Raw genomic sequence first — 25,345 nt, 5'->3', positions numbered from 1 at the left:
TACTCAGTATGAATACTAAGTATTTCTAAGCTTGGACATGAAGAAAACTGCTGGTGGAGAGAAACAAGGAAGCTACGATGGGAATTTATTTGCAAAGTTGACAACTTCAGTTTGGGGCACTTGTAAAATCAAGTTGATAAAGCCAGCTTTCTTAGACCTGTCCAAGGTCAAATTAGCACATATTTAAAGAACAGTGTTCTTAATTAATTAATTAATTAATTATCTTGTACAATTAGGGTCGAAGGTAGAAAATTGAGAAGAGTTGTGCTGGGATCTATCTTTGACTCAGTCAGACTTGGTTTTCCAGACTGCTCCCTGGTACCTGTGTTCAATTCCTACAGTTCTGGATCCTTATCTGACATTATCGTAGAAACTGCCCGTTTCACCCTTTGGTGTTGATGTCTTTGCCAAGTCCTTACGTGACGAATGACACCTCCATTCATTTCCTGGAAATCTTGACCCTTGCTGGCTTAAGGGCACTTGGTTCATTACTAAATCCCTCCAGCAACACAAGAATATGTTCCTTGACTATTAATGTGACCCAGAACTAATTTTTCATTCTGGCTGAACTTGGCTAGTCTTGCTACCATATCCCAACAAACAAAGCAAACTGAGGTTTTAAATAAGTTTTAATTTTATATCACATTTCTGAACATAACAGAAACTGTTCATTTAAAAACATGATTATAAACCTGTGAATCTAAGGAAACACACAATTCGTTTGTGCCCACTATTTTGGTCTAATTGAAACATTTTAATAATTCTTTTTAAATACCTTAAATGCTCAATTACATTATTAATCTATTTTCCAAGTTTTAATCTCATAAGTTGGAAAAACCTTTTAAATAAAATGATACTGGAATTAATACTTTATATGAGAATCATTCATAATAAACTTAAAATGACATCATTAAGACATTCATCAACATTTTTTATTAAATTAAGGAGTAGTAGATATCTTTTTTTCAGAGTTGCCAGATTTTTGTTTAATTACAAATTCTTCCCCAAATGTCCATTTAATGTCACAATCTTGAGATTTTCCTTACCTGCTGTTCCGGTTTCATGACTTTTTTCTTCAGGTTTGCCATTTGACTTGAAAGCCCTTTGTTCATCCACTTCATCATCCCCCCACCATGATGGCTGCCCATATAATGGAGTACCACGGGGCATCGCAGAAATATCTGGAAAAGGTGAAAAAAAATCTGTCTAAAGCATATGAAACAGAAAAAAAAAATGGTTTTGCAGAATGCTAGAATTGCCTGGCTAATTTATTAAATGAAAACAACATATAGTCTAGATAGCTGAAGAGTACTCTAAGTTGAAAAACTTAAGTTTTTGTGTCAGACCTTATTCAATGTTGGACATGACTAAATAAATGAAATTTTGCACTGGCTGATATCTAAGTAATGCACACTGCTGTAACCTAATAGCTTTTTGCTAAGGTGTACTCAGTATTTTGGTATACAGAAATGGCTCATTAAGTAAGTCGAGATAAAAAAGACAAAAGTAAGTTTTGGTATGAATGACCATGAAAAAGTTTTTTTAAGCCTAGGGGGACTGTACAGTAACTAAATTTAACCTAGATGTTAACATGACTAGTAGATTTATATTTGAGCAAATTTGGTAATGCCTATTCTATTAATTAAAAAAAAAATGTTTTTGTATGAATAGGATTATTTATGTAGAGCAGTTCCTGGAACATCATATATACAATAATAATTATGATGACATAGTATCATTGGATATTTCCTTTTATTTTTTTAGATTTTTCATTGTCATTTTTAAATTTTTTTTAACATTTATTTACTTTTGAGAGACAGAGAGAGACAGAACACGAGCAGGGGAGGGGCAGAGAGAGAGGGAGACACAAAATCCGAAGCAGGCTCCAAGCTCTGAGCTGTCAGCACAGAGCCTGACACAGGGCTTGAACTCACGAACCATGACATCATGACCTGAGCCAAAGCTGGACGCTCAACTAACTGAACCACCCAGGTGCCCCTGGATATTTCCTTTTAATTCACTTGTTATAATTCAAAAAAAGCAGACAAACATTAAATAAAAATATTGAAAACTATATTTATTTCTCTCAAATATTTAAATATATTAAACACACCTACATATAACTGTCATATATAATTATGTGTTATAAAATGCTTTCTAATGAAAGCGTTGGCTATATTAAAACCTACTCTAAAATTGTCATTATTACAAATTTATATGGACATGGCCAACTTTTTTAGAACAAAGGATGCAATTTCTTCATAACCACGTATAAATATGGTATTTTCAAACAGGTGAACTTACCCATGGCTTTTTCCTCAGACTTCAGTGCTTCTGTGGCCTTATGCTGCACCTCTGCTGATGTATCTGCTCCCTTTGAATCCAGGCTTTTGGCACACGCAGATTTTGATAACTCGGATTCTGAAGATTTTTGGGACAGCTGAAGCTGAATGGTAAACTTCTCATGCTATAAAACATTTAAAAATGAAAGTGAAACATCCAGGAGTGAAATCGACCCTAGCAAATGGTGGATTTACAAAGGAAATAAGTAAAAAATGTTTACCTTTAGTGCTTCTTCAGGGACCCTCATTTCTCCTCGAACTACAGTGAAAAGATTTGTATGTAAACAAGGCTAAGGAAGAATATATTTCAAAATTGTGATAATCAAGCTTAAAATAATCAAAGATAATTTAGGAATTGTCCTATTTTCAATAGGTAATTACAACAGAAGTATCATATTCCCCTTAAGAGTGAAATGTTAAAATATGCTCATAACTGTGAGGACTTTACTTTTTAAATACCAGAGAAAAATCTTGGGGCACCTGGGTGGCTCAGTTGGTTAAGCGTCTCACTTCAGCTCAGGTCATGATCTCACGGTGCGTGGGTTTGAGCCCCGCGTGGGGGTCTCTGCTGACAGCTTGGAGCCTGGAACCTGCTTTGGATTCTTTGTCTCCCTCTTTCTCTGCCCCTCCCCATTTGTGCTCTCCCTCTCTCTCTCTCTCTTTCAAAAATAAACAAACATTAAAAAAAAATACATACTAGAGAAAAATCTTAAAATCTAGCAAATAATTCTAAACTTAATAACGGCCTTCAGGAAGTAAATAACTGGGTAATAAATCAGAGCACAAAGACATATTCAGTTCTCACAAACAAACAATATGACTACAAAGAAGAAAAAGCACCTGGATCAAATTATATTAATACTTAATCACAAAAATGTAAAAGGAAGTATGTCATCAGTGATTATCCAACAGCAAATCCTGAAAGAATTCGATTACTCAGACTTCACAAGCATTGGTAAAAATGAAGCTCACTCTGAAAGTGCAAAAGAAATTCTATAATTAGGGTCCTTACAACAACCACAATCACCCCTTTCCTCCAGACATTGCAATCAGGGTCGTATCACACTGACAAACAACTGATTCTATACAATTAGAACCAAATGCTAGAAATAATGGGTGCTTTCATTATTATGCCAAAAAGAACAATGCCTCTGTATATTAAAAAACATCTTTCACTAAACAGTAGAGGTCACATTTCCCACCATTACTTAACCCTGTACTAAAAGGACTTTTATAACCATGTACTAAATTCTATTATCCTTTACCAATTCATAGCACCCTATGACTTCAAGGCTAGAAAGCTGTAATTATCACAAATGATTGGGGTAAAAATATTTGTTCCCATGCATAAGGAGCAGTAAACTTGCAAATGAGTTTTTAACTTCTATTTCTGTTCATTAAAATGATAAAAATTCAGAATTTTTTGGAACTGTAAAGAGCTTTAGGGACTATCCTGTTTAATATCTCATCCTTCTCTTCTATACATAGGGAACTTGAGGAATGGAAGGGCAAAACCTAAGACGAGAATCTTGTCAGCTGAAACCCAGTCCAGGGTTCCTGTAGCTGTGCAATATTAGAATTTTCCTTTTTTGTTATATGTATATGCTGATACATATTTGCTGACATATATGAAAATAAGCATTTCATAATTAGTAATTTCATACTTAATGAAAAATAAAAGTCCAGTAACTTTGTTTTACACCCAAGAAATGCATGAACAGCTGGAGGAGATTCACAGCATTTGCATACTTCCAATGGAAAACACAGTGTCTCAAAAAAACAGAAAGCCATTTCCATTTTTTCAATGGGAAACACCAATGATTTTAGCCTGCTCTGGGGGTTTTCCGGCGCTCCATTCAAGTTTATTGCTGAGGGAGTTCCAGGCTGTCCCCTAAGGCTAGTGTGGGGTCTTAAGTTTACACTTAAGACTCCTTGAAGATCTGGGAAAACTTGAGAGAGCCCACACTTCTTGGGGTCAAACACTTTATCTTTCAAAAAGTTTCATGTGTGTGAAACCAAAGATTTCAAGGATCCTCTTGTTTGGGTCATGAGTTCACCTGAGAACACCGGTCTGGCTGGGAGATTCTGAGACTGCCCTAATTCCAGCTTAGCTACCTTCTTCCTAATGTAACTTCCTAAGTTATAAAAAGTTTAAAATCCTACTTATTAAAAATTGTATTTGTTAGGTTATTTCCCTGTTTCTTTACATCGGGCTGTGATTGCGATTTTACATCTTCCCTATGCTCAGTTTATTCAAGAAATGTTTATTGGGGCACCAGGGTGGCTCAGTAGGTTAAGTGCCTGACTTTGGCTCAGGTCATGATCTCCTGGTTCGTGGGTTTGAGCTCAGCATCTGGCTCCACAATTACAGTGTGGAGCCTGCTTGGGATTCTCTCTTTCTCTCTCTCTTTCTCTCTCTCTCTCTCTCTGCCCCTCCCCCACTTGTGCTCCCTTCAGGGAGCTGTCTCTAAATAAATAAACTTAAAAAGAAAATGTTTATCTACAAGTGGGGTCAAAGAAACTCATCTGCATACTAGTAATGCATTCAAAAACATCTTATCTAAATGTTATCTCTTATCTAGATGATCTTAGCTAGATAAAACATCTTATCTAAATGACAATTAAAGCTAACTAAAAGGAGGGCAACATTTTGAACAGTTTTAGTTACTCCTAGGGCCTTAAAACAACAGGTGCCAGTGTGAACATGCATCTCAAAAGTCATTTTACAAATTAAGTTGCTTCACTCGGGAGATACCAAACACTTACAGAAGAAATCAAATATTATATATGAGCTTTTGTTGCTTGGTACAAGGTTTCCAGTGTTAAGGTTTCAAAAGATGCTGTATTTTCAAACTGTTTAATGGGCATTAATACAATATTCTCTCAAAAACTGTATTACTAAAAAGAATGTGACTTTCATGGTGTTGAAGACACTGGATGCCACAACAAATGAGAATTGTAAAGTACTTTACACAATGAAAAATACATTTTTTCTAAAATTTATGTGCCTTATATGTGTGATTTAAAATACATATATAGTAAGACTACCCTTAAAAATTTTTCTTAAAGTTAGCCAAAAACTTGTCTGTTTGGATCTTCTTAGAAATATGGGAAATTTAGGGGCACCTGGGAGGCGCAGTCGGTTAGGTGTTCGACTTTGGCTCAGGTCGTTATCTCACTGTTTGTGGGTTCTAGTCCCATGTCGGGCTCTGGGCTGACAGCTCGGGGCCTGGAGCCTGCTTTGGATTCTGTGTCTCCCTCTCTCTCCCTCCCTCTCAAAAATAAATAAACATTAAAAAAAAAACCAAAACATTGTTTTAAAGAAATATGGGAAATTTAGGGGTGCCTGCATGGCTCAGTTGGTTACGCATCCAACCCTTGATTTCAGGTGAGGTCATTATCTCCCAGTTTGTGAGTTCAGGCCCCCCATCAGGCTCTGTGATGACAGTGTGGAGTCTGCCTGGTATTCTCTCTCTCCCTCTCTCTGCCCCTCCTCTGCTCGTGTTCTCTCTCTCCCTCTCAAAATAAATAAATAAACATTAAAAAAATATATACGGGAAATTTGTTTGACTACATTCATAATAAAATACACAATTACGCTAAAATAGATTGCACATTGTATTAACAAGGCAGGTCCTAGAAGATGCCAAAGTTAAAAAAAAAAAAAAAGTTCATAGCAGAAAACCTTCCAAGGGTAAAATTTTATTTCTTTAAGCAAACTTTCTACTAGCTTAAGTTTGTCTTTATCTTCAGAAAGATGCATCGTTTTGTTCTGGAAGATCAATTCCTTTGTCCAGCTTTTAGAAAACCTTGTTTTAAAACAACTCCTTTAAACTTTTCTTCTACGACTTTATTCCATATCTAATAGCTCATGTCAATTTCTTAAATTTAGCTCTCTCAAACTTTGGAAACATCCTCCATTTTTGAAATCTGGAAAGTGTGTTCATGCTTTGTTGTGGACATCAATCACATTAATCAGGAAGAACCCTAACTTCTCTAAATGAAGAGTCTTTGATTTTTAGTTATGTTTATCCCCTTCCCGATCATTTTAGCAGCCATGATCTGGACCCAAACACACAATGCCATAGGTAATGTTCCAATTATAGATAAATCATCATCTTAAAAGCCAAGACAATGATTTTTACCTTGTTTCTAATACAATTAATCCAATCGTTTTGTGGACATTATAGGAATAGACAACTACTTTGGGAAAAACCAGCCCATTAAAAAAATTAAGGTACTGGGTTCTTTATAATAACCCTGAGATGACTGAGATGGTAAGGATTTTGAGATTTACGGTATTTAAGTAATGTTTAAATCATTTTCCACTAAACATGGAAACCATATCATATTCTGATATTCCTTCTAGTTCACCAGTGATTCCATCTTTTTTTCTTTTTAATGTTTATTTTTGAGACAGAGATAGAGTGCGAGCAGACGCAGAGAGAGGGAGACACAGATCTGAAGCAGGCTCCAGGCTCTGAGCTGTCAGCACAGAGCCCGACGCGGGGCTTGAACTCATGAACCATGAGATCATGACCTGAGCCAAAGTCGGATGCTTAACTGACAGCCACCTAGGCACCCCTGCATCTTAATCTTTTTTAAACTGGTTCCTTATCTCTCCCACCTCTTAATACTGGTATAGAATAGGTTTCAGTTCTTGGATCTCTTACCAATCTATATTCACTACTATATTAACTACTACTTTTCCAGACACATGAAAGCTGAAAGAATTCATCACCAGCAAAACCATACTGCAAGAAATGTTAAAGGAAGCCCTGAGCAGAAAGAAAATGATATCTGATGAGAAGAACAGATCTATAAAGAGGAGCGAAGAGCATGAGAAATGATAGTTACACTGGTTTAAGCTATAAGAGTACAATGGGCATAAAGATATAAGATATTTTTATTTCAATCTCATTAAAAGATAATTGACCTTCCACTTGTAATAATGTAGTATGGAGTTTGTAACATCTAAGAATAGAGTTTGACAATCATAGCACAAAGGTCAGTACAGAAGAAATGAAAGTATACTACTGTAAGGCTCTTATACTATATGTGAATTGGTATAATACTGCTTGAAGATACAACTTAAAAGAAGTAACTACAAATCTTGAAGCAACCAATCAAATAAAAAAGTTATAGTTAATAAGCCAATAAAAGACATAAAATGGCATCATACAAAATGTTCAAAAAAATCCAAAATAAATTAGAGGAAAAAGAAAACTGATGGCACAAATAGAACAAATATCAAGATGACAGAGGTAAACCTAATTACATCAATAATCACACTGAATGTGAACGACCTAAATCCCCAAATTAAGGCAGAAATGATCAGATTGAATAAAAAAAATACCAACTGTATGATGCCTACTTTAAATGTAAAGACACAAATAGGTTAAAAGCAAAAGAATATAAAAAAGAACAGAAAAGATGTTCCTTGCTAACGGCAATCCAAAGAAAGAAAGGAAAGAAAGAAGAAAGAGAAAGCTGGAACAACTAAATCAATGTCAAAACAAACTATATTTTAGAGCAAAGAACACTGTCTTGAATAGAGCAGATCATTTTCTTTTATTTATTTTTTTTAAGTTTATTTATTTATTTTGAGGGAGAGTGAAAGTGTGAGCTGGGGAGGGGTAGAAAGAGAAGGAGCCAGAGAATCCCAAGCAGACTCCAAGCCCAGCACAAAGCCCTACTTGTGGCTTGATCTCATGACTGCGAGATCAAGACTTGAGCTGATATCAAGAGTTGAACACTCAACCCACTGAGCCACCTAGGTGCCCCCAGCAGGTCAATTTATAATAATTAATGGGATCAATTCATCAAGAAGACATTTTAATCCTAAATGTTTATGTACCTAATAACCAGGTTTCGAATTATATGAAGAAAAACTACTGCAAGGAGAAATAAGCAAATCCATAATTATAGCCTAAGATTTCAATATTGATCTCTCAATTAACAGAACAAGTAGACAATCGTTTGGTAAAATATAGAAGGTGTGAACCAAATTGGCCTGACATTAATAGAACACTCCACCCAAACAACAGAAATGCACATTCTTTTCAAGTACATATGGAACATTTACCAGGAGAGATAAATTAGGTATATTCTGGGCCATAGGACAAGTCTCAATAAATTTAAAACGGTTTGAGACATACAAAGTATGTTCTCTCATCAGCATGGAATTAAATTAGAAATTAATAACAGAAAGTCTCTGGGAAAATCTCCAAATTACTTAGAAACTAACAAACTTATTCAAAATTACTTGAATAACCAGTACTCAAAAATCAAGAGAAATCAGAAAGTATTTTGAATGGTAGAGCAGTACTTAGGAGAAAATTTATAGAACTAAAAGCCTATATTAAAAAAAAGGTCTCAAACGAATAACCTCAGTTTTTATCTAGGAAAAAGAAATTAATTAGAAATCAAAGAGGAAATAGAGGAAACTCAGTTAAACCAAAAGCTTGTTTTTCTCAGAAGATTCTTCCCATTTTCTCCATGAAATTCACTCTACCCACAGAATTCTGTCAGTTAATGGTGACTCTACTTTTCCAACTGCTGAGATCAAGTGCCAAATCTTGGACTTTCTTTCGTTCTACTTCCAATCTAATCAAGGATATTACTGGCTTCCTCTTCAAGATGCACCCACAATCTGATTCCTCACCACCTCCTCTTTCACCACCCTGCTGTAAACCTCTGACTCACTTGGGGCTACTACACAGCCTCCTAACTCACCTCCCTCTTTTCACCGCGGCCCACTTCCCTCCTTAGTCTTCTTGAACAAGAATAGCCACAGGATGTTTCTAAGTAAGTCATTATCATGTCACTCTTCTGGTCAAACCCCTGTAAATGGCTCCCCATTTCACTTAGAAGTCAAAATCCTTGCAATGGTCTGTTAGGGCTGATGTGCACCCCGCTCCCATACCCCATCTTCCTACTCTTTACTGGTCCCAACCACAATGACTTTTGAAGGCTGTTCTTCAAACATGCCAAACATGTTGCTGCCTCAAGTCCTTTGTATTTTACTCTTCTATCTTCCTGAAGAGCAATTTCCCCTGATATCCATATGGCCAGCTTCTTTACTTTCTCCTTATCTTTGCTCCACTGTGGGCTCCATGAATATCCTTTTTTAAAATTACAACCTCTCACTCACCACCACGAGCTCTCTGGATCCCCCAGTTACACTTTTTCTCCATAGAACTTATCCTCTACTATTCTTTTTTTGTGTGCTGTCAGCTTCCTTCAACCCCATTAGAGTATAATCACCAGGAGGACAAGTATCATCGCCAGGAGGACAGAGTGGTCTGTTTCTTTCACTTTCGTGTCCCCAGACCATGGGGACAAGGATCTCCCAGCACACAGGAGATACACACATTTAATAACTGTGAGGTGAATAACCGTAGGCTTGCATATCTGCTAAAGTTTGGCCACTTGGACACTTAAGAGCTCCTTTTTGATTACTGCAGGGATTATTATCCCTCATGAGTTTATAGTCATTTCTTAAACTTGGATATTTCTTCCACTACTGGCTTTTCCAAATCACTTAATTTCTTTAATTAGAAAAGCGCTTGTGGCAGATAAATTTTGTGTCTTCAGTTCTATCTCAATTCATGGTAAGATGTTCCTTCTATTACTGTGACATTGTAATAAAGAGTTTTCCACTCCAAAGAAGAGGAGTTTGTAAACTGGCTAACTATTAAGCTTAATTTTAATAAAAATAAAGCACAATTATTTCAGCCAAATATAAAACAGGTAAATGTAACATATAAAATTTGTTTTAAAAATTTTATCCCATACAATAAAATTTCATCCTAATGTTCATTTATGTATAGTTTTCAAAAATCATAAGCAATAGGAGATGCTATTTTAAAATAATAAAATTTACTGAGCCTACTCTGAAGATTTGGATAACAGTTCTGGTTCAACACCGATTCATAACACGAAGAAAGTCCTTTGGAACCAACAAAACATGTGTCCCAGCAACTCCTATTGCTGACTATTATGAGCTGGTATATAAAAAAGGAAGTATTAGTTCACTACTAAGAAATCACTACACAAATTGTAAAAGCGGGAGTTATTTCTCAGCAGTTGTTTTCTTTCCTTTTTTTAAATGTTTATTTGAGAGAGAGGGAGAGAGCCAGCGAGCGAGGGAGGGGCAAAGAGAGAAAAAACAGGCTCCAGGAGAATCTGAAACAGGCTCCAGGCTCTGAGCTGTCACAGCACAGAGCCTGACATGGGGCTCAAACTCACAAGCTGTGAGATCATGACCCGAGCTGAAGTCAGACGCTCAACCGACTGAGCCACCCAGGAGCCCCTCAACAGTTTTCTCTTGATTTAAAAGTCAAAGTAAACATTATAGAGTTTTATTGAAACTCAGATTTTCTATTTTCTCATGTTTTGAATCAGATTAAGGAGGTATTTAAATTCAAAATATACTTATTTGCATTTATTGTTTGATGAAACTTTTTATGCTGGTGGAAAATGGTCCATGGATCAAGGCTTTAATGTTAATTCTTAATCATTTTATGTGATTCATATTCTTAAAAGGATTTAAAACATACAACTCATAAATACTAAGATTCAATGGTTTCACTTTTCAATGTTCCTTTGCTGTTCAAGTATAAAGTTCATATGATGTGCTAAAAACGATTTTTCATAAATTTTAAGTTAAATCTAAAAAAAAAAAACTGGTTATGCTTTAAGAACAATTTTAAAGTGTTAGTACATTTATTTTATCTATGCATCAACTCCAGGTAGCTGAGACTACATTTGCTATAGTATAGTGATAAAAGTCCATTTGACTTGCCAATGTTTAATATATTCTTCAATATTAAAGTCCAGATAAATGTAGTAACTGAAAAATGAAAACTCAAGAAAAACATTCAGTATAAGGTGGAATATGTATATTTTAATTAAATAAAGTAAGTCCCCTTTATTTCAAAGCTTTTTGCCTTATATGAATAGAAATGCTTTATTCTTCTTCACTAGTGGTTTTTTACTATACCCTAGGGAGGACAAAGTCATGTCCCCACTCACTTCTTAGAATCCTATTTTGTTACTTACTTATTTACTTATTAAAAGATTTTATTTTTAAGTAATCTCTACAACCAACGTGGGGCTCAAGCTCTGAGATCAAGAGTCGCATGCTCTACTGAATGAGCCAGCCAGGCGCCCCTAGAATCCTATTTTTAACGAAAGAATTTTAAATACACACTAACTGTATAATGAACTGAGCCAGGGAGTATGGGTCTCAGAAGACATAGGATACTGAAAAATCTGAGTGAAATAAGTGATAGAGACAGAATTCTTAGAACAGAGTAAAAGTACGAATGGGAAAAAAAGGTAGGGATAAGTTCTCACACTCCTCCCGGGACACTGATCTGTGTCATGCTCATCCAAACAACAACAAAATCCCTGGGCTGGGCTAATATTAAACAGTCCTTTGTCCTCTCCTTGTTACATTCTCTGATACCCAAATTACACATGTAAATACCACTGCTGAAACTATAGGGATGGGGGAAAAGCTGAGTCCATCAACTTTTCTAGGATTATTTTTAGGAATAGGCATAACAACCAGAAAATATATGTATTATTTTTAAACATGTATTTTAGTATGGGAGGGCAAAGAGACTTCTAGCATGCCTTTACTGAAAACTCTTAGATCAAGAAATGTTAATGTACATCAGAAAGCTTTATGAATAAATTCAATAAATGCACAAAATCATATAAGGATATCATATCCAAATCTCAGCTTATCTTCAAGTTTCAAGGTGATATAAGTCTGTTCTGGAATCCTTACATCATTCACAAAAGTCTACAAAGAGAGAAAAAGATCTTAGGTTATATATGAAGTATTGATTATTACATTTCAGACAAACAAACACTCAAACCTTATACTTAAAAATACATTAGCTATGGTGGCTAACACAGCTTGTGTATTACAAAATGTGCCATGCATCTTATAGGCTGATAAGTGATTTTCATACTAAGTCTTTTATTAATAATTGAACACACAAAGAACCAGGCTGTACCTCCTCTAAGTCCATCACGCTGCCAAGACAAATATAGGCATTTAAAAATGATGCTAAGAAAAGCTCCTCATGTGAAGCTGGCAAATTGTAAAATACTTAACTTTTGATATATCATCAGGATGCAGGGGACTCAATTTTAGCTTTTTTCGGACAATTCTAATTATTTGTGAGGTCTGATGTTTCATTACTTTTTAAAAAAATTTATTTATTTTGAGAGAGAGCTCGAGCGAGTGGGGGAGGGGCAGAGAGAGAGAGAGAATCCCAATCAGTAGCTTGATGCAGGGCTCGAACTCAAAACAGTGGGATCATGACCTGAACCAAAACCAAGAGTCAGATGCTCAACTGACTGAGCCACCCAGGTGCCCCTATTCCATTTTTTAAAGTAATTTTCTTTTTGTTCTTTAGAAGAATTCTAAGAATAAAAGTAATGAAATACTGGGGCACCTGGTGGCTCAGTCAGTTGAGCGTCTGACTCCTGGTTTCAGCTCTGGTCGTGATCTCACGGTTCATGGGTTCAAGCCCTGCATTGGTCTCTGGACCTGCTTGAGATTCTCTCTCTCTCCCTCTTTCTTCTCTAACCCTTCCCCTGCTCGCAAGCACATGCCCTCTCCTCTCTCTCTCTCTCTCTCTCTCTCTCTCTCTCAAAATAAAGAAATAAACTTAAAAAAAAAAAAAGGAATAAAACTGCTATTCTATTTCACAATTGCCATATGAGTCTTTTCTTGACTCTAAGATACATTATGGGATCTTACTGATCTTATTTTTCCTTTTTTTTTGAAACACTGTGCTATTTCACATCATTATTTTATCATTACTCATCAATTATTTCTAACTATGCTGAAAATGACCAACATAATAAGAAAACAGAAGAAAATGGAATTGCCCAGACATTGCTATCCAACAGAAATATAGTGCAAGCCCCAAATGCAAGCCAAACATATACTATTAAATTTTCCAGTAGGTACATTAAAAAAGTTAATATAAAAGGTGAGATTAATTTTAATGCTATATTTTAACCCAACCCATATATCCAAAATAGTACCATTTCAACAAATAATTAAATATTTTTCAATAAGAACTTGAACAATTCTGTATTTCACATTTTCACAGCATTCTTTCATCTTTTGATGTTTTCCAACACTTATTTGATTTAGTTTCTAAGTGGATAAATGCCCAAGGCAGGTATCTATCAGGTAACTAGAAGCAAAGATGATGTAAAAAGAAATAAATTAACCTTCTGTTAACAAATCTAAAATTGAGAAATGTTTTGCAATAATAGAAGAAAGCTATCATCTTAATAAAACTATAAGCTATCAAAGTCTTAAAAATAATGCATTTTGACAATACAATGCAAGAAGAACTAGAAATAATGATAAGCTAGAACCAGCTGGATATGCACTTGAAATTTGAAAAGCAACATTTACAAAACGGATATATATCCCAGGTCTCCCTTGACAACTGATGAACAATACCCATTTTGTGTATTACGTACCTTTCAAAACCAGAAAAATATGAAATAAAAATATGAGCTTGTCATGACTAATTTTTACTTAAAATTTCAAGTTGTTCTTCATTATCCTTTTATCCTTACTTCCTCAAATTATTTGTAAAAAGACAAAGAGTCAACTAGACACAGATGGCAAATGGTGATGACTATTTTTCCTGGCACGTTGGAAGTTAAATTGGAATTTGCTAGATTCACAGAACACAGAACAATGTTATACTTAACTGCCCAGAATGCAGATATCATATAAACACCCAAGTTTTCCTCTGATAAGCTGAAACTTTAAAAATTAGTTTTTCCTAGTGAATTCCATTTTTTAAAATCTTCTATTTTATTGGATTTGAGATGGCCATAATACCTTATCTGGGAAAGCTCCCTCCATGGTGAGGAAGTTCAGAAGGGTCCTAAGTGACATACAGTAAAATATTACAGGAAATTATGTGATTACAGTCATATGTTCAAATTCCTATGCACGACTAGCACTTTGTAATAGGTCACAGAATACCAATTTATAAATCTATAGAAAAAATTAGAAGTTATAGTCTTAATTTCAAGCACAGATATATGAAGATAGTGGCATACTGCTAAAATTTGAGATCACACCTTAGTATGATGCATGAGTAATCCTAGAAAATAATCTTCCAACATCCTTCACAGAAAGATTAAAATGTTAATATAAAGAAAATTCTGAATACAGGCATTTATAAGCTTTAATTTCATGTTCATTTCCAAAATGAACATTTTACAGTGTTTTAAAAGTTACACCCTGAGGCAGGCACCTGGGTGGCTCATTCAGTTAAGTGTCTGACTTTGGCTCAGGTCATGATCTCATGGTTCGTGAGTTCAAGTCCCACGTAGGGCTCTGTGCTAACAGCTCGGAGCCTGGAGCCTGCTTCAGATTCTGTGTCTCCCTCTCTCTCTGCCCCTCCCCCACTCACGTTCTCTCTGTCTCCGTCAAAAATGAACATTAAAAAAAAAAGTTAAACCTTGAGTTTACCAAAATATTCTATGTAGAGTTACAAAACAGAAGAGCTTTTTCAAATGATGGAAAAGAAAAGAATAAAAGAAAACATTAATTCACTGATGTTTAGTATGCAGAAGACAAGCAATTAGACACTTGATGTACAAGGAATGCCACACTTCTAAGCCAGTTTTACTTAAAATTGTTTCAACTTAAACAACCATTTTACTCAAAAGGCTTAACATGACCAATCAGATCCACGCAAAGCTTAAGACAGCTCAATTCTCTTAATTATTAAGCACCTACTGTGTGTTTAACATACATACTAGGTAGGTACTTGCAGAACGAGAAACATACAATTTTAATATGCTGGCATTTATGACGGAAATATTCCCTAAGGTCTAAAAAGGCTTAGGAAATATGAGCCAAATGCAAAGTTTCAGCTTACAAAAATGCAAGTGAAAACATCTGAAGGGAAAAAGTCTCCTGAAGGTCTGAAATTACGCAAGGAGGAGAGAAAATTTCAAAGAGCAACAGGCAAAAAAAAAAAAAAAAAAAATCATTTAAGTAAATCAATTATGGAGCATTTTAGTAAGTCAAGCACGGGGAAAAACAGGATTGATTCCTTACGTCAACACCATTTGATCACACTTGTGCCTTGTAGGAGGAACAGACAACAACAAGGAGGCACGGAGAATGAATTGACAAACACCTGAGTTCATAAGTGGAATAAGAGCTGGGATTCACACTGAGGTCTCTGAGCTACAAATCCCACATTCTCTCCAACTCAAGGAAGGATGGGTGCCCGAGCCAGGCCAGCTCTTCAAACTCCCTCTTCCAAACCACTAGCTCATAGAAGCAAACCAAACTAGAAAAACATCTATTTATTTGACATACAACGAAATTGCATAATTGATTGCATAAAACCACATAACCACTGTGTATTGTGTTAACGCTCTGGGAAATCTGAACAGAGTGAGTGGCCAGGGGCGTAACCACCCCAATCACACTGCCAGAGACAAAAGTCATCTCTTTTTTCCCTCTCCTCTGCATACTCTCTCCACTCTACGCCACTGTGGTCTGATGCTGGTAGAAACTCCAGTGCGAAAAGGGGATCCAGCAGAAGCTAGAACACAGGGAGTCGAGGGGGCAGCCTAGAACAAAAGCCAGAGGTAGAATGCCACGGGAGGCACATGGCAGAGGCCACAGTGGCTCTCAGAGGGGCAAGTGCCCCAGTGGGAGAGGGAGGCAGGAAGAAGTGAAGGCAAACAAGGGTTCTCACAGGAGAAGCTCCCAGGGGCTTGCGGGGAAACAGGCCACCATAACATCAGCAACAAAACCCGTTCCAGCTTCCTTAGGCAGAGCAATCTCATTTTGGTAGCAATAACATCAAGTATAAGTCTAGGTCCCCTGGGAGTGTTCTTTTAGGGTAGGATGAAAGGGAGGAGTGAAAGTGGTCACAGTTAAGAGTTATTTATAAGTTGGGGTTAGTTGGCACGTGCTTTTAAAAAAAATAAGGCAGTGGATTCATTGGAAAGCATGTAGGCTCCAGGGTGCTGAACTCGTTTTAACTGCTTTGCTTGCCACACCACCGCCAGCACTTACTGAATGCTCACCACGTACTGTTCTAATCATTTACAATTATGAACTTATTTATAGCTTTGGTACAACCTGAGAGAAATGCCATTTTGCTACAAACATTAAAAAAGTTGAGGAACAGAAAAATTAAGTAACCCGTCTACAGTTACGTCACTGGTAAGAATTCAAGCGGGGCTCATAACCACTACATCGTGTCCCCTGACTTCTAAAATTACTGCTGTTAACCTGATGCTCAAATTTCTAGAGTTATATGAATATGAAGAGCAAACGGTCTCCTTATGGATTAAGCGCACGGCAGCTGGTGGTTCACAACTCTGTTCTGGTGTATTCCCTAGGCTGCCATCTGGGTCAGAGCACAGTTATCGCTTGTGTGACGGATGCTCCCAAGTTCCGTAACAGGCACAAACTCACACATACTGTCGTCAGGCTGCATCCCCACGCCAGTACTACTGAGCAGGAATTTCCATTTCATTATCTGAAAGCTAAAACAAGGGAACTGAACTTGTCTGTCCTCACACTCACAAATATGAAGATGTATGAGGAAACCAAATTTCAGAAAGAGAAAGTGATTGTCCCTGTGTTTAGGACTGGTAAATTACAGACTGACGTTCAAATCTAGGTACTGATTTCAAGTTCGAAATGCAAATGTTGCCCCCTATGAGTTATTATCTTCCACAGAATTACTGAGTATAATCGAATTATGAAGAAAGGTCAACCTAGAGAAACTTAGAAGTACTTCATCTGACTTCTTTTTATAATGAAAAACAAGTAATTTTTATATTTGATCACAGTCTTTTAAAAGAATAAAACACTGTGACGTAATTCTCACTTACTATCTTCCAAGATAATAATGTAAGGACATCTACGCACAGCACTGTGGTAAAGATCAATCTTTCTGGCTTAAAACCAGAACATGACATTGTTAAAATAGTCCCCAGACAGAAGTTAAAATTCTTCTCCATAAATTCCTTAATAAAGAAAATAAATCCAATTTCACCAAAAAAAGACTGACTGTATTCATGCACTGTGCAGACTTCTGAGCAAACGTTCATGACTGTTCAGGAGCTCATGACTCAACACGGTGACAGAGAAGTAAAAGAAGACATAATACAAAGCAGAGAAAGCACCCCAAATCAAGATTAAAACAAAGGCTTACAGATGTGGAGAAGGACGAAAGAAGTTCTGCAACTGGGAGCTGGGAATCACAGTAGCTTACTTACCTGTCTCACGTTAGAAGGGTTTCTACCTAGTCTGCTCTGTTTCTGCTTTATCTGCTCCACATGTTAACGACGTCAGCAAGTTAATATTCCTAAATACCGTTCCTTTGTTCCTTCCCTTCAGGAAGAAGTGGAATCTGGGCTTGACTCGTACAAATTTATAAGTACAACTTTTCTAAATGACAAGGCAGATGGGAGAACTACTAGGCTGAAGAAAATCTAACAAAGTATTCGGAGGAGGAGACCGGACAGCAGCAGAACTACTATTCGGGAGGCAGGACAAGGGAAAGCCCAAGGGAGCAGGAATCTGGAAAAGTGTCAAATGTGAGGGATTTTGGTTCAACCCTGAATTGAGACTTAATTCTGTGTGCCATGAGAAACAAACAAAGGCTAGAATAAAACTAACAGAAAAACAAAGTATCTCAAAGATTAAACATCAGTCCTTCAGTACCAGGGCAACTTAGAACAAGAAAACAATGTTTCACTATAATTGTTCAATATCTGCATAAAGTTTATTTTTTTTTCAATATATGAAGTTTATTGTCAAATTGGTTTCCATACAACACCCAGTGCTCATCCCAAAATCTGCATAAAGTTTAATGTATATTTCAAAAAGCAGTGGCAGTTGGAAGCAGTGGGGATACATTTAGTTTCTGTTAAATTCATTTTAGTAATTTCAACAGCACAGATGTAGACAAATATTGCATCAGCTTATATTACCAAGGCTATTAGAAAATTAAAAAATAAGAAATTATTCAATACTTCAGCATTCTCTTAGTCTGTGGCTAGTTATGTTCCAACAATGTGGAAAGACCAAATGAAGAATTAGGAAAAAAAACTCACTGCAGTAACACAAAAATATCTTCAAAGCAGGAATACAGAAAAGCAATAATGAATACTGGTGTTTAGATCACAAAGTCACATGTTTAAGGTTAATGGATGTGTTTCCTGTCTTTTTTACTCTAGCACAGAAAGTTCTCCAGCAGCTGGCATCAAACTATGTTTTCACCTTTATCTTCTAAGTTAACCTATACTTCTTGGGCTCCCAAGAGTCCTTTTTTTCATACTTACTGCCATGGTTTTCCACTATTCTCCCACATATAAATTCAAACCATCCGGTGAGGTCAAATTTCATTTCATCTCCTTAAAGAAGTCTTTTTTAACCATTATGGATAGTAAGAACCAGCAACCGTCTGCATTCCTGTATTTTCTGCCTACACAGTTTCTTGGGAACATGGGCTCATTCCATATTCTACTGTATGGTCCCCAAAGTGCCACGTACCTAATAAGCCTTTAGAAGTAAAATGCAAACCCGGGTGCCTGGGTGGCTCAGTTGGTTAAGTGTCCAACTTTGTTTGGCTCAGGTCATGATCTCGCAGTTTGTGGGTTCAAGCCCTGTGTCGGGCTCTGTGCTGACAGCTCAGAGCCTGGAGCTTGCTTTGGATTCTGTGTTTCCCTCTCTCTCTCTCTGCGCCTCCCCAACTTGCGCATGCACGCAAAAAAAAAACAAACAACAACAACAACAAAAAAAACAACCCAGAAAGAAAGTAAAATGCAAACTAAAGAGAAGGAAATATAACACAAATAGCAACTGTAACCTGATCTGTTTACTTCAAATATTAAAAAAATATTCAAATAAAGCAAAAGAGAAAATCTTCACTTACCCCATTTAGGCTGCCCAAATCTTTCACCAAATGTTCATCTGTAGAAGTGTCATAATTGATTACAGCATGTTGCTTATCCACACTACGGGACTGAAAGGAAGTTTTCTGAGTTAGTAAATACAAGAAAATACTAGAATAACAAACACAAAGTTTTTTGGCTAGATACTTCATATTAATAGGATAACAGATAAGTATCAGGAAATATCAAAGTAAAAGTGGATTAAATGAGATTTAAACTGTGTTACTACTATATAACACAACTTTGGCATCACTCCCCAAAGAAGAAAGCTGCCAAAATTTGAAGATGTTCTTCGGATGTCCACGCACATGAGCTCACACTCCAGAGCTTAGCGAGTTGTCTGTAGATAGAAGCACCTGAAAGATGAACTGTATAAAGGCCTGTGGAAACTTTTATTGAAAGAAATATCAATCCAGTCACAGGAAGAAACAGTCTGAGAACCACAATGAATCTGAACTCAGTAACACTGAGGGCTACTCTGTGAACCTTGGTATACAAAAAGCAAAGGAAGTATCCCACATGGGAAGAGACAGGACTTCCAGTTCCCAGTCCAACATGTGAAGAGCCTGGAGTCATCAGTCCCATCCTTACAAGAGAAAAGATGCACAAACTGAAAATCAAAAATAGTCTTTATTTTATCAGAGAATTGAGGTCATATGGCCAACTGCCACCCTGACAACTAGAGAGAGAGGTGAAATCAGAGAATCACAGCTTCCTGAACACAGAAACCATGGCTGTAGCCGGCAGGGCAAGAAAACTTAAGGGTAAGATGTGTAATTGCTAGAAATGTGAATGCGAACTAGCTTGCAGACAAAAGCTCCCAGGGACACAGCACTGGGGGCCATCACTGCCATGGGTTCATGAGCTTTACCCTGGGAGCCCCACAAGGGTGTCAGGGTGAAGACTGGAGAAACTCTTCTTGTGTTCCCCTCAGTATGAGAATGAAATACACCCAGAGCATTCTGTCACCAAGCGCCTGTCCTCCAGGAAGACTACTTTACCAGTGCTCAACCAACGTGGCTTTTACCAGCGCCTAACTGACATGGGAGAACAGGAATCCTGAACTCCAGTCTCCTCTAGCCTTCCTGTCTCACCTCAGGAAGAGGTGAGATGCACTTGTGGAGGTCATGACCTCACTGAAAGACTGAGAACTAATCATAGCATTATGGAATGCTTCCTTTCCCTCCAAATGCTACCATCACATCCACAGGGGTTTACACACGCACACAGTAAGAGATTACAATGGAAAAAATGGCTAAGTTCAGATTATTGAACAAAACGGGTCTCTAAGGACACTCAAAAAACCACAGGAGAGACAGAAACAAGGACACCAGAGGAAACGTTAACTTCTGATACTTTCAGCTACAGCCAATAGCAACCACGGCCTAACTCCCAGCCACACCCACAAAATGAGGAGAGGGTCAGCAGCTAATAAAATAACAATACAGACGTAAACCCTAGTTGAAATTGTCCTATCCAAAAAGTATCACCAAAATTAAAAGTCCTTGCCTCAATTAGCTTAAATCCCATATTGAAAAAGTTTTGGTTTTCCTTCTAAGTACGTTAGAAAGAAACAGTATGTGACCTAAAATAATCTTCCAACAAAACCTAAACATTCATCACACGTACATTTTCATTCTTAAAAGTTTTAAAAGTTGGGTTTTGGTTTGGTTTTCTCTGAAACCTCAGTTTCTCTAGGACAAACTGCAAACCCCAGACTCAAGAGCGACTTTGGGCAGAGCAGTATTAATGCCACTTCTCTACAACTTACTTGAAAGCCAATTATTGTGTCAACTTATAACTGTAACCAATACAAAACATCTGCATTAATCTAAAAGTTACTTAAACTTTTAGTTTTTACTGTTGTGTTTTAAATCGATGCTCTGTTTAATGAAGTCCTAAATTCAGTTATTAGGGTGACAAAAAGAAATGTGGCACCATTAGGAAAATAATTCCTCCATATTGCAGATTTACCAAGTTGAATTAGTCTAACGATAAAAATCACATGCTGTAAGGCAACTGAGATTTCAGGTATATGTAGGCTCTTAATAAATATGAATGAAACATCCATCACAAATAATCTCTGTGAGGAAGAAAATAGTAGGAGCTCAAGTCTTAGCACGGTGTACTGAAATTCATGGGGGGAAATTTCAATGAGAGCAGAGAAAAGAAAAATCATACAGGGAAGGGAAGTTACGGTTAGATATGGAAAACAAGCCAAATGGCTGCGCATGGAGCCAGGGAGTCGTCACAGCTTTGGAGGGAAGTGGTCAACACGGACCAGAGAGAAGGAGAACAAAATGGTTCAAGGAGGAGATAATTAGGAGAGGCCACTTGACTAAGTCAACAACTTGCCAGAAACCTGGAAATCTTGAATCTGATCCACATCTTGCCCTCAACATGTTTATGGGGGTTGGTAAGTACAAGAATGCCTCCTACACAACATAGAGCCAACTTAAGACATAAGAAAACGACAGAGTGCACTGAATTGAGACACCATTCCAACTTTGGAGTTGGGGGGTGAAGGAGTGAGGATGTTACGTGGGATCAGAAAAAGCAACTTAGTAAATAGGGTAGTAACTCTTTGAGAAGATTGGTCTTACAAACTTAAGGCTAGAGTTATCATAAAACAGAACAAGTCATTCCCATTTGTGTAACTCTTTAAAAAGTAACAGCCAAGGAAAGAAAGCAAAACAAAACATTCCTGTCTTCAAGGTGCCAGTGTGTTTCAGTACCCATCAAAGAAATTCAGCAAAAAGCCAAGATTATAGAGAATACATCTAAGTCAGTGGTCAAGAAAAACTGAAGGAATAAGAAAGGTTTGCTTTTTACATCTAACCACTTAAGTATTAATTAACCCATTTTCATTTCCAGATAATCATATTCTCATTTTCTCTAGATTAAACTAGCCAGGAGAAGGTGTGTTACAACTTAATTTTCACAACCCATTTGGCTATCTCAATGAAAATCCGATAGTATCTCAGAAGCACATAATTTAAATCCTAACAGAGACTGTAACTTCATCGAGTTTCTGATTCTAACGGGAAAGTCTTAGCTGATCAGGCATAAACTGCAAAGATTGTCAATTTTTACCAGTTCTGTTATTCTTGTCACTTTAAGCCTCCAATAAGAATGCAAGCCTCCTTATCACAAGCAAACAAATTTTTTCTGCAGCTTTGTAGGGGAACCGATATTAATTACACTTACTACGGTGATCGCTTCTCACTATATACATATGATTATTGCAGTTCACTTGAAACTAATAATGTTGTAACTCAATTACACCTCAGTAAAAAAAACAAAAATCAAGACCCTCTAGTCACTATCTCCTTATACGTAATATCCAGAAGAGTGTGCCTCCTTCCTCTTGATTTTCACTGTCTAGAAAGACTCTCTTCCCAAGGCTTTGCATTGCTGCCGAGAATCCGCCTTACCGGAAACTCTTCATTCTCAAGCTCTCACAGATATTTACCTCCTACTTCCTTCCTTTAACTGAAATCTGGTTTTCCTCCTGAGAACACTATTTCTACAGCATTCCTTTAAAGGGGATGCTGTCCTCCCCAATCCACCATTCTGCTGAATTCAGAGACACAGAATGAATTCACACAGTTTACACTGTGGCTTTTGGCCATTACTTTCCCCCTGAAGGGGAAAAGCCCTTTCCTTTTTTGAAGTTCTTGTTATGCACCTGTAAATATAAACACAAGTATATATACATACTATATATTTCCATACACACACACACCCTTCCTAGGTTGCTGCAATCATCTGTGGTCGCTCTTTGTTTTGAGTAAACTGTACCCCCAAAGTGGGGCTTGAACTCTATGACCCCAAGGTCAAGAGTCACATGCAGCCCTCATTCTCACTTTCTGACTGAAGTTTGGGAGTTATGGTTCAGTCTTTCTTCTTGTACAAACTCCTACTTCATCGTGATCGATTTTCAACATCTATGTAGACACCCATATAAAAATCTGGCCTTCTTGACTTCCACAACCAAACTCCAAACCCTATCCTGGCATATTGCTCCCGTTGCTTAGACCTTCTACAAAACTGATTCTACCTCTAGAATCTAAACTGCAGTATTTTTCTCTAGGACCACATTCCTCTATTCTTCCAGTTTCCTCACTTATTTACAATAATTGACGAGTACGCTACCTCAGTTCTCTGACTGCAGCAGGACATCTAATACTCCGACCCTTCCTTTTCTCCCACACAACACCCGTCACCCCGACTTTACCTCCTTCTCTGTAATCCAGCTCCCCCTGGCTTCTGCTACCTCTTCATGCTCAAAACTCTACTAAACCTCTACCTTCTGCCCAGACTACTCCGGCTCTGCTTCACATATTTATTTCCTGCTTTCTACTGAATATCTCAATCTGGATGTCCCTTCAGAACCTCAAATTCATGATCTTATTCCCCAAAAGTGCATCTTCTGTACCTCTATTATATTCATTTCTATGCCAAAAACAATAGATCTGAAACTCTTTTTCTCCCCGTCCCTCATTATATAACTAGAAAGTACATCCTAACTTCCTGCTAGCACTCTGTTGCCTTTTCATTTCAAAGAATTCTCTCTTCTCTTGAACTTTGCCTCACTTTCTAGATTATTGTCACCTCCTAAGTGCTTCCACCGAGTCCAAGCTCCAATTCCTTAGCAGTAATGAATGTAGAGTGATAGTTTAAAGAGCAGGTGCTGGAGTCCAAAAGAACAGGTCACGACATCTGGCAGCTGTGTGACCTTGGTAAAATGACTAATCTTTGTTGAGTCATCTATAAAGAAGATAGACTAATCTCACAGGTTTGTTTGTAAGGTTTCAAAGACATAACAGGGAGGCATTTAAAAAGGCAGTATTTCCCTGTGCAAAACCTCCTAAGTGTACTTGCTGGTTAAGGTGAAACATATAAGCTTTAATTCAGCACATGCCCTCCAAGGTCTGGTCTCTTTTAACTTCCAAATGTTTGCCTTCATATTCTATACGTAAATTATAAGGAACTATTTTAATTACCTAAACAGAGACTGAACATCATGCTGTCTTTAATACCATGGACTCCATCATACTCTAAACCTTCCAGAAACCATTTATTCATCTTTTAAGATTCAGCTCAAGCCATTTCCTCCATGAGTTCTTTCCACACTTCTCATCTTATGCCCTTGCAGGTAGGGACTGATTAATCTGTCTTTTGTGCATCCCACATCAACATTCTATGTTGTAACGTCTATATTTGTTTACATGCACATCTCCTTCTACTAGACAATAAGCCCTCAAGGACAGGGAGACCCTGCCTGGGATATGCATTGATCCCTTGGAAGCCAGCATAGGGCCTAGTGCATTGTAGATGCTCAGGAAGGGTTTATTAGAAAGAAAATACATGCTGTTTAGCCAATCTCACTTCATAAAGAATGAAGGTAGAAAAATTTTCTTAGAGATTAAAATATCAAAAGTACTGAATTTACAAAGATCAGACCAAATTTTAAGAAACCTACAAACTGGGTAGCTTTAAACAACAGAACCAAAGCAGTCACAACAAAATTCTGGCCCCCAGACAAGATAATTATAAAACCAGGAAATTTTGGAAAAAAAATGAAGTAATAATATGGTTTCATTTGTTTAAGAAATATTTCCTTTTCTGCAAAAACAAAACAAAAAAAACAAACAACAAAAAGCCTGTTATCAAATCAACTAAAAACACAAAAACACAATTCCAGGCCAGGCACAATGAAAAGCAAATCTCTACCTAAAAGCTAACATGAAGTGGCACCAATGACCACCTAATATGTGTCACATATGCTTTGGATATGAAATGGTTACTTTTTAACATTATTATTACTTCTTGTATTATTTATTTTTCCTATTAAAACATTTAAGAAAAACACAGACATACAGGGACACACAGACTAAAAAAACCTGAAGAGAAAAAGAAAGATGGCCATGGTGTGTCATCACTGTTTTAAAGTATTTTTTAAAGACACTGTGGCTGTAACAGACAAAAGGCTAGTATCCAAAATC

At 37.0% G+C, this 25,345-nt stretch overlaps 1 protein-coding gene across 15 annotated transcripts in view; it reads right to left on the bottom strand.

Annotated features, from left to right (window-relative positions):
- Nucleotides 1–25,345, bottom strand: part of CEP170 (centrosomal protein 170) — a 125,288-nt gene that overhangs the window by 56,848 nt on the left and 43,095 nt on the right. For 14 of the 15 annotated variants that reach the window (XM_045049305.1, XM_023247413.2, XM_023247416.2 and 11 more), the window contains exons 3-7: nucleotides 19,319–19,408; nucleotides 12,078–12,156; nucleotides 2,564–2,622; nucleotides 2,305–2,467; nucleotides 1,047–1,181 (exon numbers count right to left, since the gene is read on the bottom strand). In XM_045049305.1, coding sequence (XP_044905240.1) covers nucleotides 1,047–1,181; nucleotides 2,305–2,467; nucleotides 2,564–2,622; nucleotides 12,078–12,156; nucleotides 19,319–19,408 — 526 coding nt within the window. The remainder of the gene's footprint in view (nucleotides 1–1,046; nucleotides 1,182–2,304; nucleotides 2,468–2,563; nucleotides 2,623–12,077; nucleotides 12,157–19,318; nucleotides 19,409–25,345) is intronic. The other variant, XM_045049303.1, reaches the window with a different exon arrangement.

The sequence above is a fragment of the Felis catus genome, chromosome F1 (assembly GCF_018350175.1).
Source record: "Felis catus isolate Fca126 chromosome F1, F.catus_Fca126_mat1.0, whole genome shotgun sequence".
NCBI classification, from domain to species: Eukaryota; Metazoa; Chordata; class Mammalia; order Carnivora; family Felidae; genus Felis; species Felis catus.
The sequence above is the reverse complement of the archived record's forward strand: the minus strand, read 5'-3'. Positions and strand labels throughout refer to the sequence as shown.